The sequence below is a fragment of the Lipotes vexillifer genome, unplaced genomic scaffold (genome assembly GCF_000442215.2).
Source record: "Lipotes vexillifer unplaced genomic scaffold, Lipotes_vexillifer_v1.1 scaffold278, whole genome shotgun sequence".
Classification (NCBI taxonomy): Eukaryota; Metazoa; Chordata; class Mammalia; order Artiodactyla; family Lipotidae; genus Lipotes; species Lipotes vexillifer.
In genome coordinates this window covers 2688789-2702088 of record NW_006769677.1, presented here as the reverse complement: position 1 = coordinate 2702088, position 13300 = coordinate 2688789, and the positions used below count along the sequence as shown (strand labels likewise).

The 13300-nt window shown below is 40.2% G+C and overlaps 1 protein-coding gene across 14 annotated transcripts in view; it reads right to left on the bottom strand.

The window, feature by feature from the left end:
• The window catches only part of SLC8A1 (solute carrier family 8 member A1), a 426549-nt gene that overhangs the window by 332297 nt on the left and 80952 nt on the right, over positions 1–13300 (bottom strand). For 12 of the 14 annotated variants that reach the window (XM_007445749.1, XM_007445758.1, XM_007445754.1 and 9 more), the window contains exon 1: positions 4758–6556. In XM_007445749.1, the coding sequence (XP_007445811.1) occupies positions 4758–6556 (1799 nt within the window). Of the gene's footprint in view, positions 1–4757; positions 6593–13300 lie in introns of those variants that run through there. The other 2 variants (XM_007445748.1, XM_007445756.1) reach the window with 2 other exon arrangements.

Below are 13300 nucleotides of genomic sequence, written 5' to 3'. Positions count from 1 at the left end.
CAAAAAAAAAAAAAAAAAAAAAAAAAAAAAAAAGAATCCATACTTCAAACACTTCAGTGTGCCTAAACTATGACATCTCCTCATTTGCTAAGATAAAACTTCTTTACGTAACTATATCATAACCCCAAACTCTAATCAGCAGTGGGAAAATGAGATTACAACAGCAAACATAGCAATCTGATTGACATGGTAAACAACCCTTCTGCACATAATCAATTTAGGCTCCCGCCAGCAGTGAATTAGAACTTGTAGGTTTTTTTTGGCTCTTACCCTATCTTATTTTTTATAATAGTTATGCATTCATGAAAACATATACATTTATAAAAACATTTCTTGTAGTTATAGTTTAGATTTTCAGATGATACTACATGTGGTTTGCTTCTAAGAAGAGAGAAATATTCCAGACTGAAAAGATAATCCACCAAAGCAGAAGTCCATTAAAACCCTAAAATTATTCCATCTAAATTTCTTACATTACACACGAAAACTTTATGTCAATGTAAAATATCATGCTTCCGTCATTTTAATAGGCTAAACGTTGCAGATAAAATTCTTCTGCCACAAAGTAAATCGTGAATATGTTGGATTCTAGGTAATATGTGCTAACAGTCTTTCTTGTCTAACACTACATTCTCTAGTTTTTCTCATCATTTCGGATTCCCCCAAACACACATTATTATTCTTGTTCTGATCATTTCAAATTTTCGTAATATTTTTTTCATTTTTTTTTATAGCTGATTGCCTTCTCGTATTACATATTTGTTCTCCTCTCAGAATTGAATTGCTATCTCATATGGCTAGGTCTTTACTCCTTGGGATTCTATAGAGCAAGAAAAGAATACCAGTAATATAAATAGCAAAAACAAAGTACCTATTTTCCATGGATCATTATAATAATAATGATTATAATGATTATAATAATAATAAAATATTATTTTATAATATTAGTAATAATAATAATAATAATGATTCCATAAAACCTATATAATACTAAAAATTTATTTTCTACGTATTTTTCCCAAAAAAGTGATGTAAATATTTTGCATCCAAAAGCTATATTTGTTGAGCTGTCTTGCATATCGTATGTGCTAGAGTTAATGAAGTTACAATCAAACTTGAAAATGTAATAGTCTTTAAAGCTAAATTAATTCTGGACAGATCCATTGCTTAACAAATTATGGCTAGAAACTCCCAGTAAAATGATTTGCTAAGCAAGATGTTATGTAAATTTTCCAACCTACATTCTTTGTTTTCCAACTTTGAATTTTAAATGTATAACAGTAAATGCTCAAGGTCTTTTGAGTAATCTTCCCAAAATGACATTATTGCTGGGCTATAACTAAGTAATTAAATTTGACTTGTATCTACTCTAGTTAATTAACCTTAACATTTTTCAGAACAGTCAAGCTAACACGTTATACCTTGAAAAACCAAACAACATTTTGTAATAATTATTACCACTAAACTAGCATCATTAAAGAACAAACATTAGTAGCACTTCAAATCTGTGGATGTCACCTACCAAACCACAAATCAAATTAACATATTCTTCATTTATTTTTTATTAGCTGTTAACATTAGACAGAATTCCCTGTTGAAAGTCAAGATCAGCTGGCATGGGTTTAGTATTTGTCACTGATTGAGTTTATACAAAAGCATGTGCTAACTGTTAATTATATCTATGTAATGAGTTTTTGCACTGTAATTTTCAAATGTTTTGCCGAGAATACATTTTATTAGAGACTACAAACACCACTTACCACTTACAGGTATTTTTCTCAAATATGGATTTTGATCTTAAAAGAGGTCATGTTGAAATAATTCAACTCATTTACATAAAAATATGAATGAATAGGTACAGACTTCTACACTAAATATGAGGTCAAAGATTAGGAATCTGTCTTGTTCTTAAAACCTATGAATCAGTAAACCTGACTGCCTCTTGATCTCCATCCCTGATCAGACTGGACCCTATTTCTACCTTGGTTAATGGCTTCTTAAAATTAGATATACTTTAAATCCAGGCTTTTCCAGGAATCTCTTTATGATGCTCTGGAAAGAATCATAAATTCTGGGCTCATGCACATCATTAAAGAAACAAAAAAAAATTTTTTAAGTATCTAATAAAGCTCAGTGGCGTCAATAGTCCCATCTATGTATTTTAGGTCGTTGAGAAAGTCATCTCTCAAGAGTAACTAATTGGATGAAATATAAATTCATTTTTAAAGATAAATTGAGTTGTGTCTACATAGTTCAACTAGACTGCATGATGACAAACTCTCTTTCACTTGGATCTGACTGTGTGGACCTGGCATTGTAAACTACCAGAGGAAAAATGATCCATAACAAGAAAGAGTAAGGGATCTTGATAATATCATGTTTTTCTAAAAGCATTCTGTCTGAATTCTTGGTACCTAGCCTAAGGCTAAGTCCCAGGCACTGCAATAAATTTATTCAAGCAATAGACTGATTAACCATCTACAAACCTCGTCAGTAGTAAAACTCTAAAACATTAAGATTAAAACGCCTTAAAATTAAAATTCTAGAAAGAAGAGAAAAATGTAGGGCTGTAATTTCATTTCACTTATAAATAAAATGTTTTGCCATTGCTAAAATTTCATATTTCAACTTAGCAAATAAAATATAGGAAGAATTTTATAAAACTAGGAACTGGCCGTTGATCCAGAACATGCCTAAGAACACATATACAGAGATGCTGATAATTCCACCAATTCTTACCAGCTTTCACAAGGTATCTAAAATTCTAAAGCTGAAATTTGGCAATATTCCTTCCTTAGCAAGAATGAAATCAATTTAATGGCACAGGCTGAATGTTTGAAATGGAGATTGACAGAATAAATTATACCATCAAATCACTGTCTCTTTTTTTCCTTCTTTTGGGCACTACACTGTGCCCAAAAGAAAGTTATTTATTTATGCTTTGGTAGAAGTCCTGAATGGGAAAGTCTGCCTCTCGAACAAGTGGAGAGCCAGTATTCTCAGGAGAAAGCAAGATCACATTTTCTTGAGAAAACACCCTAAGTAAAATGAGTAAATAAAACAAAGCACTAATTTGGTCATATTTAAGAGCTACCCTTGTGAGTTCATTTAACAACATGCAATATTCCTTTAACAACATTCAATATCACTTGTAATCCATGTAAAAGTATATCAAATACAAGAGAGTTCAATAATTGAAATGATTATGAAATGGAATGAGCAAGAATTCCTAGCAAAGAAATAAAGTTTATGTGCTAATGTGGGCAGGATCACATTCAACACGGGCCTTTGGGAAAATCCTTCCTTGGGTGTGCAGTATATTCATTTGCTATTATATTACTATCTTTCAGTAAAATATTTGTCCCAACAAAACACATCTCACTAAGTGGATCATTAACAACAAAAGAACCAATGTAAAATAGATATTCAACAAAAGTTCTCCCCACAAACACATCCAAAGATGGCTATTATCTCTCTTTGCTTGATGTCACTGTGATATCACACTAACTGTCCATCTCTATACAACAACGTCAAAGAGGTGATAGATATTGGAAGCCTCTTTCAGAAACATCCGCTCCCTTTGTTTTTGTTTTCTGTTCACTTATTGTAGAAGAAATTTCATCTTGGAGAGAATGCACCCCATTTGATATATCACATGCCATTTACACAAGAGTTAACTATTTTGAGAACAAACTGTATTTTATATTGTTTCTCCTGAAAGTCCTAAGTTGCCAAAGATTCCACCAACATAATTATTCATTGGAATGTCCATTTTTTGCACTGCAGATATTATAAATAGTTTCCTTTCGTCCTTCCAGTCTGGATACTGCTCATCGAGTCACATTTTCTGGTTTGCTTTTGGTGAGTGCAATGCCCCTGGCCCTCGGCAAGGAAGGAGGAAAAGCTCTCTAAACAGCAGCTGTCTTTGGAATAATTATCGCACAACCTGCCATTCTGTGTTACAGTGTTGGCAAATGTCACTGTAAAGTGCCAGTAGGAAAAGTAAATTGTTCCCCACTTTTTTTCTCTGACATGCTCCCTGTCAACTCGGATGCTTGGACAGAATCCTACTTCTCTCCCCATCCCTGTACCAGTAGGGTAAAAAGGTTTGTTTAATCATGTAAAGTAAAATCAGACTGGAACTAAATAAGAGCTAAATGACTTTCCCCATTGGCATAAAACTGAAAAGGCAGGATTGGCCATTAAGTCATAATTAAGCATTAGCAGTTAAGCAGAAACATTATATAATCACAAAAACAGTGTCAGATAAAAGCAGCAGAAATCATTTCAGCCAGCCCTGGTAGCCAGGCAATTCTTTTCAGGGATGTTTCTTTTTTGGGCTTTCCCAATTTGTACTCAGTAATGAGGTTAGGACATAATGTGATGTTTTCAATGTTCCCTTTCTGTGTGTATATTACGTGATCAAGATAGAATACAAATTTTTCAACCCATCATAAGGGCTCAGATAAATTCTGTCAGAAGACTCATTCTATAAATCTACTTAAAAACTATAAATGTACTTAAAAACTGTAAAAGTACAAAAGTAAAAATAAAATAAAATTAGGATCTCTGGGTATACAGTATATTGATCAGTGGTATAGGAGCTAGAAGCTAGGATATTTCCATATTTTGAAAGTCGTCTTGCACAGTAACTATTCCACTCTTCCTTCGCCATTTAGTTTTAAAAAAACGCGCACACATTCGCACATCCACAAACGCAACTCAACCACACACATAGGTATAAAAAAAGAACTTACACAATTTCATCGTTCTGGAACTCGAGCTCTCCACACGTGTCCTCAAAGTCCTCACCTCCGCCTCTGGCGGTCCCTTCAATGGTTTTATAGGGAACGATAACATTTCCGCGTGCTCCAGATGTTCTCAACACTTTCACCTCCATGATGCCAATGCTCTCACTCACGTGAGTCACAGGTTCCTCAAAAGTAAAGATGCCTGCGTGGTCATCATCAAAAATAGTCACGGTGGCAGTGGAGGGAGATCCCAGGCAAGCGAGTGTAGAGACATGATTGGCTTCCAGGATGCCATCTTCCGAGGCTTCAGAAGATACTTTGACGTTGCTGAGATGCACAAGGAAATTCTCATCTTCCTCAAAGATGTCATCATCGATGATGCCAACTCTGATTTCCTTCTGGGTCTCACCAGGCTTAAAGACCACAGTTCCTTCGGTAAATTCGTAATCAGACCCGGCATTGGCTGTGCCATCCTCCGTTCTGAAGTCAACAAACACAGTGTTGGTCAAATCACCACCTCTGCGGATAATGGTCAGGGCTACCGTACCGCAGTTCTCCAGACACTGATATGTTCCTTGTTCAAAGAAGATCTTACTGACAGGGTCATTTTCAGCCACTTCCGTGTTGACCTCGTGCATGCTGACGGCCTTCCTGGCTTGGTCAGCTGCATGCCTCTTTAAAATGTTGCCCGCTCCGGTCATCAGACGGGTAGCCTGAATTCGGTAAAATGCTCGACTTTTTTGCTGCTGACTTAAGACTTGGTAGTTGGCTAATTCTATCAATTGCTCTATTTCCTTTTCCGGATGCTTCTGCTTGAGTTCCTTCAGAATCCTAGCCATTTCTCGCCTGGCTTCTTCATCATCTTGGTCCCTCTCATCAACTTCCAGAACTAGAGCACCATCTAAGAAACTGTCAACGTGGGAATTGACCACTTTCCCATCCATCTCAATTTCTGTCTTGGAAGATGGCCTGTCTCCTTCATGTTCAATAATCATTCCCCTCTGCTTGCCAGCCCGGTACCTCTTGTAGACATACTTGTAAAACAGAAGCCTCCTATCTGCCACCCAAGCGAACACAACACAGATGGGAAAGAAGAAGAAAGTAAGCAAACCTTCCCAGACCTCCACGACCCCAGGAGAGATGACAGACAAAATGATGTAAAGCCAGGTATAGGCAAAGATGCTCCAGGCTGCTGTCACAAAGAACACACGCAAATGCTTAATCTTCCTCGTCTCCCCATCTGGGACGACGTAAACACAAAGTGCAATAATGATGAACATATTGAATGCGGCACTCCCCACAATGGTGCTAGGACCGAGGTCTCCTGCAGTGAAGTTATGGCCACACACCTCAATTACTGAAAGGAGAATCTCTGGAGCTGAAGATCCCAGGGCCATCAAGGTCAGGTTGGACACCGTCTCATTCCAGATCCTCACAGTTGTCTTGGTGGTCTCTCCGTTGGGTTTCTTTATGGTGATTTCTTTTTCTTGAGACGTGATGACTTCTATAGAGGACATGAATCGGTCGGCAATGATAGAGACTCCAAGAAACATGTAGACCATGGCCACAAAATACACAGTCGCCCTAGCAATTTTGTCCCCAAAGGAAGGGTCTTGGGGCTCCCAAATGGGTAAAATCACCCCTTTCTTACAGTAATAGGAGCCAGTACACTCGCTGGTTTCATTGCCTTCTCCTTCCATTTCTGTCTCAGCGCTTATATGATCCACGTGGGAAAACAAGAGAGCCACCATGACTAACCCATGAAATCCCATCGAAAAGGTGGGTGAGAGACTGAATCGCAGCATGTTGGACAATGGCAGAGTTCCAACTGTCCCAACCTACTGGGAAAAATAAGATAGGGAAAAAAATCACATCATTAGATCCAGATCCAAAGCATGACTAATTACTTATTTTTATTACTTTTACTAATGATTTGTTTATATTTGACTATCACAACATCTATGGAGAATCATGATTCTAAGAACCCATCTGTGATTAAGCAATCCTTGGTAACGTTTACAGCCCAATCTCTCCACTTGAGGATTTTCTACGTGTAGTCCCCATTCACTGAGCAATGTACACAGCTGACTTACTGGAATGAAATGTTCAATTATATCCTTGCCTTGTTGAATACACATGCATGCATGCTAACAGCCAATGAGAAAAAACAAAAAATTTTGACACATTGAATAATTTTCTCCTTGTTGCTAAGGCAGATTTCCTTTTAAACTGTGGTTAGTACAATCACCTTCCAGAAACTGTTTCATCACCAAAATCACCTCGTTAAGAGTGATGCTATGAAATTTAGACTCTAAACATCCTACCAACGCAAGGCTTGGTGATGATCTTAAATTCTAGAGCACAACTTTTCACTGCATTTCATGAAATCATGTCCTATGGCTCTTGGCTGCACAGAGAAATCTTCAAGCTTGCTTGCAATCAAAGCTCAATGGTATTTGTACTTGAGGGGAAAAAAAATCTGCTATAAGGCAATATTTCCACACATTAAGTACAGTTTTTAAAAGCATGTTTTGACGAGAGCACATTTCCTCCTAATTTTCAGCAAGCCCAGGTCTCCTGTTGCATTAGCAGCCGGGCATCTGGTTCTTCAAGCACTGCTCTTCATATCTAGGTACAGATCTCGCTCTAGAATCTGCAGGCTGCCCACAACAGGAAAGGGAGATAAGCAGGTCCAGGTCTAGGAGTGTGTAAGTAAGACTCTTGCTTGGCAGGCTGTGAAATCAGCGTTACCAGCCATAAAATGTTCCTTCTCTGTGTCGATGTCAGACTTGCCATGGTCATTCTAAAATACATATTAGTTCTATAGAGGATTCAAGTGACCCAAAAATGCAAGGGCAATAATCCCATCTAAATTAGCTCATGTGACAAAATGACAGTGACCACAATGTATACATGTGATGAAGAGCAGTAGGCAATTAGGGATATGGCAACAGCATCACTGGCGGGGGAATTCAGGTGCATGGTGGCTCCATCCACCACTCTGCCTTGCTTATCAAGCTGTGTGCCTCTCAGTGACCTTGTATCACCTCTGATTCCAGGGCTCTGGTGAAGGTGGTAGGGGAAGGCGCTGAAGCTAAGAAGGGGCTGCTCCAAGTCAAGTTAGGTCTGTTCTAGAAAGCCAGTTATGGTTATGACATCGGATAACACGGGGATAAGAAGGGTCCTGAGTCAGAGCTTAGCCCTGTGGCCTGACACAAAGTTAAAAGTGGAGCTGAATTAGACCCGCTCATAGCCTCAGGCTGTCTGAGAGTCACGCCCACATTCACCTAGACTCTCTGGCCTATGTTTGAGGCTGATGGCTTATACTGAAAACGGCACCTGGGCCCAGGAGAACCTCCACCCTGGCCCAGCCCATTCTGGCACACCCTCCGCAAGCCTACCATCACCTAAAGTCCTTGTTTTTAGCTCATCAGGGTTGGGAGATAAGCTTTGACCTTTTTCCCATGCTAAAGAAGACAGCGGAGGGCTGTGGTGGTGGAATTCCATTCTAAGTAAAAGGTCGAAAACTAGAAGCGTATTTTCAAAATACGCAAAAGTTCATGGTCAGTGTGTCTACTTGTTCAGTCATTACTGGGCTTGGGTAGGTTACAGGATTTCTCCTTAAAACAAGGTAACATTGAACCATCCTGTAAGAGCAGTGGCAGACCCAGTTCTAACTCCCTTATGCCGCAATTTATTCCCCATATTTATGAGAGCCACCCAGACAAATTTTAGAAGGGTATGCCAGGCTCTCTTCTAGGTCCTGAGAATTCATCAATGAATTTTTTTTTAAAGTCTCCATCTTTGTGGACCTTATATTCTAATGGGGAGGAAACAAACAAATAAATGTAAATGTCAGATGGTAAAAAGTGCTATAGTGGTGGGGGGGAGGGAGCAATTTCAGCAGGGAAGGAAGTCTATGAGTGTCAGTGTGTGTGTCAGTGTGTGTGTCAGTGTGTGCACACACATGGCATGCATGATTTTATAATGGATGGTTTAAAGAAGGCCTCTCTGATAAGGTGACATTTGAGCAAAGTCCTGAAGGAAGAAAAGGGGCCAAGCTTTGTGGATAGTTGCAGGAAGAGAATTCCAAGATAAGTGCAAAGACCCAGATGAGAATTGTGCTTTGCACAGTCTGGGAACCACGAAGAAACCAACGTGCTGAGAGGGCAGTGAGTGAAGGGAGCAGAGCTCAAGAGCTGGGAACACAGTGGGGATGGATTACGAGGGGCACTGAGGACATTATAAGATGCTGGCTTTGACTGTGAGGGAGATGGGAATCATAGGGAGGTTCCAATCACAAGTGTGATGTGAGCTGATTTTCCTTTAAAAGTGATCTCTCTGCTCGTTCAGTGAAGAATAGACTACAGGGGTAAGAGTAGAAACAAGGAAGCCAGTATTTGCCTATTATAAAAAAAAAAATCTGATTTATAAATGAGCCCCAATGCCTGCTAGGTATATAAAACGATACGGTAAAGATCTAAAGTTTAAAAAGGAGAAAGAAACATTTGCAGTGACCCTTTTGGACAGGGTCACTTGGTAACCTGTCAGGATCAGAAAGGTTAAATATTTGCTGAGAGGGAGTGGGACAGAACACAGAGAGCCAACACTGGACAGAGACTCGAAGCTGCGCCTGTCTCCAGAACTGATAGAATTAACCAGTCCCTTCAAATCACTGCCAAGTCTCATCATTCCATTCCTCACGTTTCAGCCAAAACAAACTTCCTAAAGTGCAGATCAGACTCTCTCACTCCCCTTAAAACTCTTCATGGGCTGCCTATTGCCCTGAAGACAAACCCAAATCCTCAATAGGGTGTTTATACCTTTTAGGATCTGGCCTCTGAGCTCCAGAATATGGGAATTCTCTCCACTCCCGGAACATGACAACACTTTCTTACCTCCAGGTCTTTGCACGTTGTGTTCTCTGTACCCTGAACTATTTTCCTTCTTAGAAGGAAGTTTCAAAATGGCACAACAGCAAATCAGAGTTGATTGCCTGAGACCGAAATACCAGGCTCCATTCTTAAACACTGTCCCAGACGCCATGCTAAATTCTTTACAGGGGTCATTATATCTAATACTTCTAAGAACCAGCACTGCCCTGTTACACAACTCCTAATGTTGCCATTTCCACTAGAGTCTGTGTGAATAGCACCCCTGGACTTGTGCAGTGCATAGTGCCCTAACAATAGCCCTATATGATAGATATTATAAGCCCATTTTGTAGGTGGGAAGACTGAGGCTCAGACAGGTTAAGTTCTTGCTGAAAGTCAGACAGATAGTAACTAAGATTCAAAGCCTGGTCTGTCTCTGAGATGATATAATTCACTGCTCCATTCTACCATCCCTGAGAGTATGTAAAATAATCTTTGAGAATGATTGGATTTGGGCTTGGACTAGCCCATTGGAAAACCTCCTGGCTCCCAAGAGGAGGACCTAGGTAGCAAAAGTCCCATGGAAGGATTACAACAAGCCTGGTTTTATGTTATGGATTAGAGGTTTAGACAAACATCCATAGCTCTGAGGTAACCTGTGGGCTGGGATGTTCCTAGGGACAGCTGACCCCGCCTTTCCCACCTTTTAGCAATTACCTGGCAACCTCTCCTGCAAGTACTCTCAGGGCAATCTCTTAGGTCTGCCCCACCCACATCTTCCAATATGTTCTCAACCAAAAGGGTACCAATGTCTAAGGGTGGATTGAGCAGTAAAAATCCATCATCACTATCAGAGGAAAAGGAAGGGGGCTTCTGAGGTTAATTCAAAAATGTCATAATTATATTCAAAAGGTGGCAGTGGTCTAATTTGTGAAGTCAGTGGACAAAAAACACTGCTATAACTTATTAGCCATGAAGCAACTGGAAAGAACTCTCTGGACTTCAGTCTCTTTCTTTATTAAATTAACACCAAATCTAAATGCTTGTGAGGATATGGGGTAGGTGTCATCTAAATGAGAGTTCTTTCTTCATTTTTTGTCTCCATTCTTTTAGGGTCTTGCCTCTGTCATCAGATTCAAAGAGATCTCTACCTGACTCTCCCCACTGTCTCCTCAAATATATATTTTCATGAAAATTAAGCAGGAAGTAGAGGCCACTGATATGTTGGTCTGCTGCCTGGCCTACTTCTGCCCTGATCTTCTGAACTCTGTAACACGGGGTAGGCTGATCTTCATGGTGGTTTCAGATCAACTCTTAACATCCACAGCTAGTTCTTACTTAGGAATATCCATTACATCATCCAAATGAGGCTTCAGCACAGTAGCAAGAATACTCACATTATCTTCTGCTCACTATTTATTTATTTGTAAATTTATTTATTTATTTGTTTTTATTTTTGGCTGTATTGGGTCTTCATTGCTGTGCACGGGCTTTCTCTACCCGTAGTGAGCGGGGGCTACTCTCCGTTGCGGTGCGTGGGCTTCTCATTGTCGTGGCTTCTCTTGTTGCAGAGCGCGGGCTCTAGAGCGCAGGCTCAGTAGTTGTGGCACACGGGCTTAGGTGCTCCGCAGCATGTGGGATCTTCCCAGGCCAGGGATCAAACCCATATACACTGCATTGGCAGGCGGATTCTTAACCACTGCACCACCAGGGAAGCCCTCACTATTTATTTTAAAACAAACCAAACAGCCCCAGAACCTAGAGATGGCAGACCTGAATGGAACTGACAAAGGACGGTGAACAGGTATCAAACTGAGTGAGCCCAGCCACCTATGTTGAAGGGAGAGGTCACAAAAATGGATGTATGTACTTGCAAGACAGATCTTTATCAAAACTGCCACAGTGGAGGTCCAACGAGTAATTAGGCAGCACAGCAGTGAGGAACTGTGGCGGTTTTGACTACAAGGAGAACTGACTCAGACAGAAGGAATATCTCTGGCAGTCTCACCAGTCCTATGCTTGGGGCAGCCTAATCTCATTCTGCTGACTGGCAGCTGGGGTTATTCCAACGAACTCCCTGACTCTCCATCAGGACCTGGAATCCCCTTCTATGTGATTCTTGCTGACTGAAAGCCTCAAAGCTAAGCAATGAATCTGTTTCTAAGGCAACAGTAAAGCAACCATAAATTCTTATCCACTATGGATGCAAGCACTTCCAAATGCTTCTAGACAAAGAGATGATGCCAGAGGATGACTTTTCTTATCTGATCATCCACTGAGGGTGCCAATTACTGTTCTGGCCCCCAATCTCAGGCCATCAGGCCGTGACCACACTTCAGAAAGGAGCTCGTTCAGTTTCCACAACGACTCTCTGCTATTACTTTTTCTTTGCTTTCCAAAGAGAGTTTCTTCTTTGCTGCCTGATAAATGAGGACAGGTCCTCTAGGAGACAAGCCATGAGACATCACGTAAGGGGCTCAAGCCCTCTTGCCTAAGCTTACAAGACTGGAGTCAGGACCCTGTCCCATCTCAGAAAACACCCACCTCATTCATCAAAGGTAGCAACTGGGGCGACAGGCAACGTGGCCAAAAATAGAAAGATGGATTTAGGATTTAGGATAATGAAGGTGTTATTGAAAAGTCATGAGACCCTTTTTCTGTACTTTGTTTTTCGATACAGAACTTATTTTTTTATTGAAGTCTAGTTGATTTACAATGTTGTGTTAATTTCTGCTGTACAGCGAAGTGACTCAGTTATACACAGATATGCACTCTTTTTTATATTCTTTTCCATTATGGTTTACCCCCGGATATTGAATATAGTTTCCTGTGCTATATGGTAGGACCTTGTTGTTTATGCATTCTATACGTAATAGTTTGCGTCTACTAGCCCCAAGCTTCCACTCCATCCCTTTCCCACCCTCCACCCCCTTGGCAACCACAAGTCTGTTCTCTATGCCTGTGAGTCTTAGAACTTATTACTTTTTATACACTATATAATTTATTTAATGGTTCTGCTTATTGTCTCTCTCTCTCTCTCTCTCTCTCTCTCTCTCTCTCTCTCTCTCTGTTTCTCTATTTCTCTGTCTAACAGATGTCAACTCTGTAAGAGTAGGGATTTCTCTCTCTTTTGTTCACCCAGTCCCTAGAGCAGAGCCTGCTATATGGAAGATGCACAGCACCTGCTTTTATTAAATGAATAAAATATTTCTCAGTGAGTCATGTGCTGATTCACCAAATCTCTGATGTGGAATCAGAATCCGAGGGCTGAACCCAGGCATATGCATTTAGAAATGTTCCCTATGTAAAAGGGATGTCCCTAAAATGAGCAGAGGCCGCTGTCAGACTGAAAAGCCAGTGTCAGTGTTGGGTAGAGGAGAGGAATTGTGATTCAGTCATTCACAGAGAACCTCAGGCTAGAAAACCTGATCTCCAGCATCAAGAGAGGGGCTGGGACCCTGACATTTTCTCTAGTACCTGGTAGTTGGTCCTCCTATACCAGCCCTGGCTTGCTGATTTCTTCTGGAATGCCAAGATCATCTGCTCTGTTGAGAGGGTCCTAATATTTTGCACATCCTCAAGGGAGCATATCTTCTTCTCATTTTAGGACACTAAAAAGACATCTAGTCAAACACCAACCCCAAATCACCTCTATTACAGAGGCCCCATAAAAGG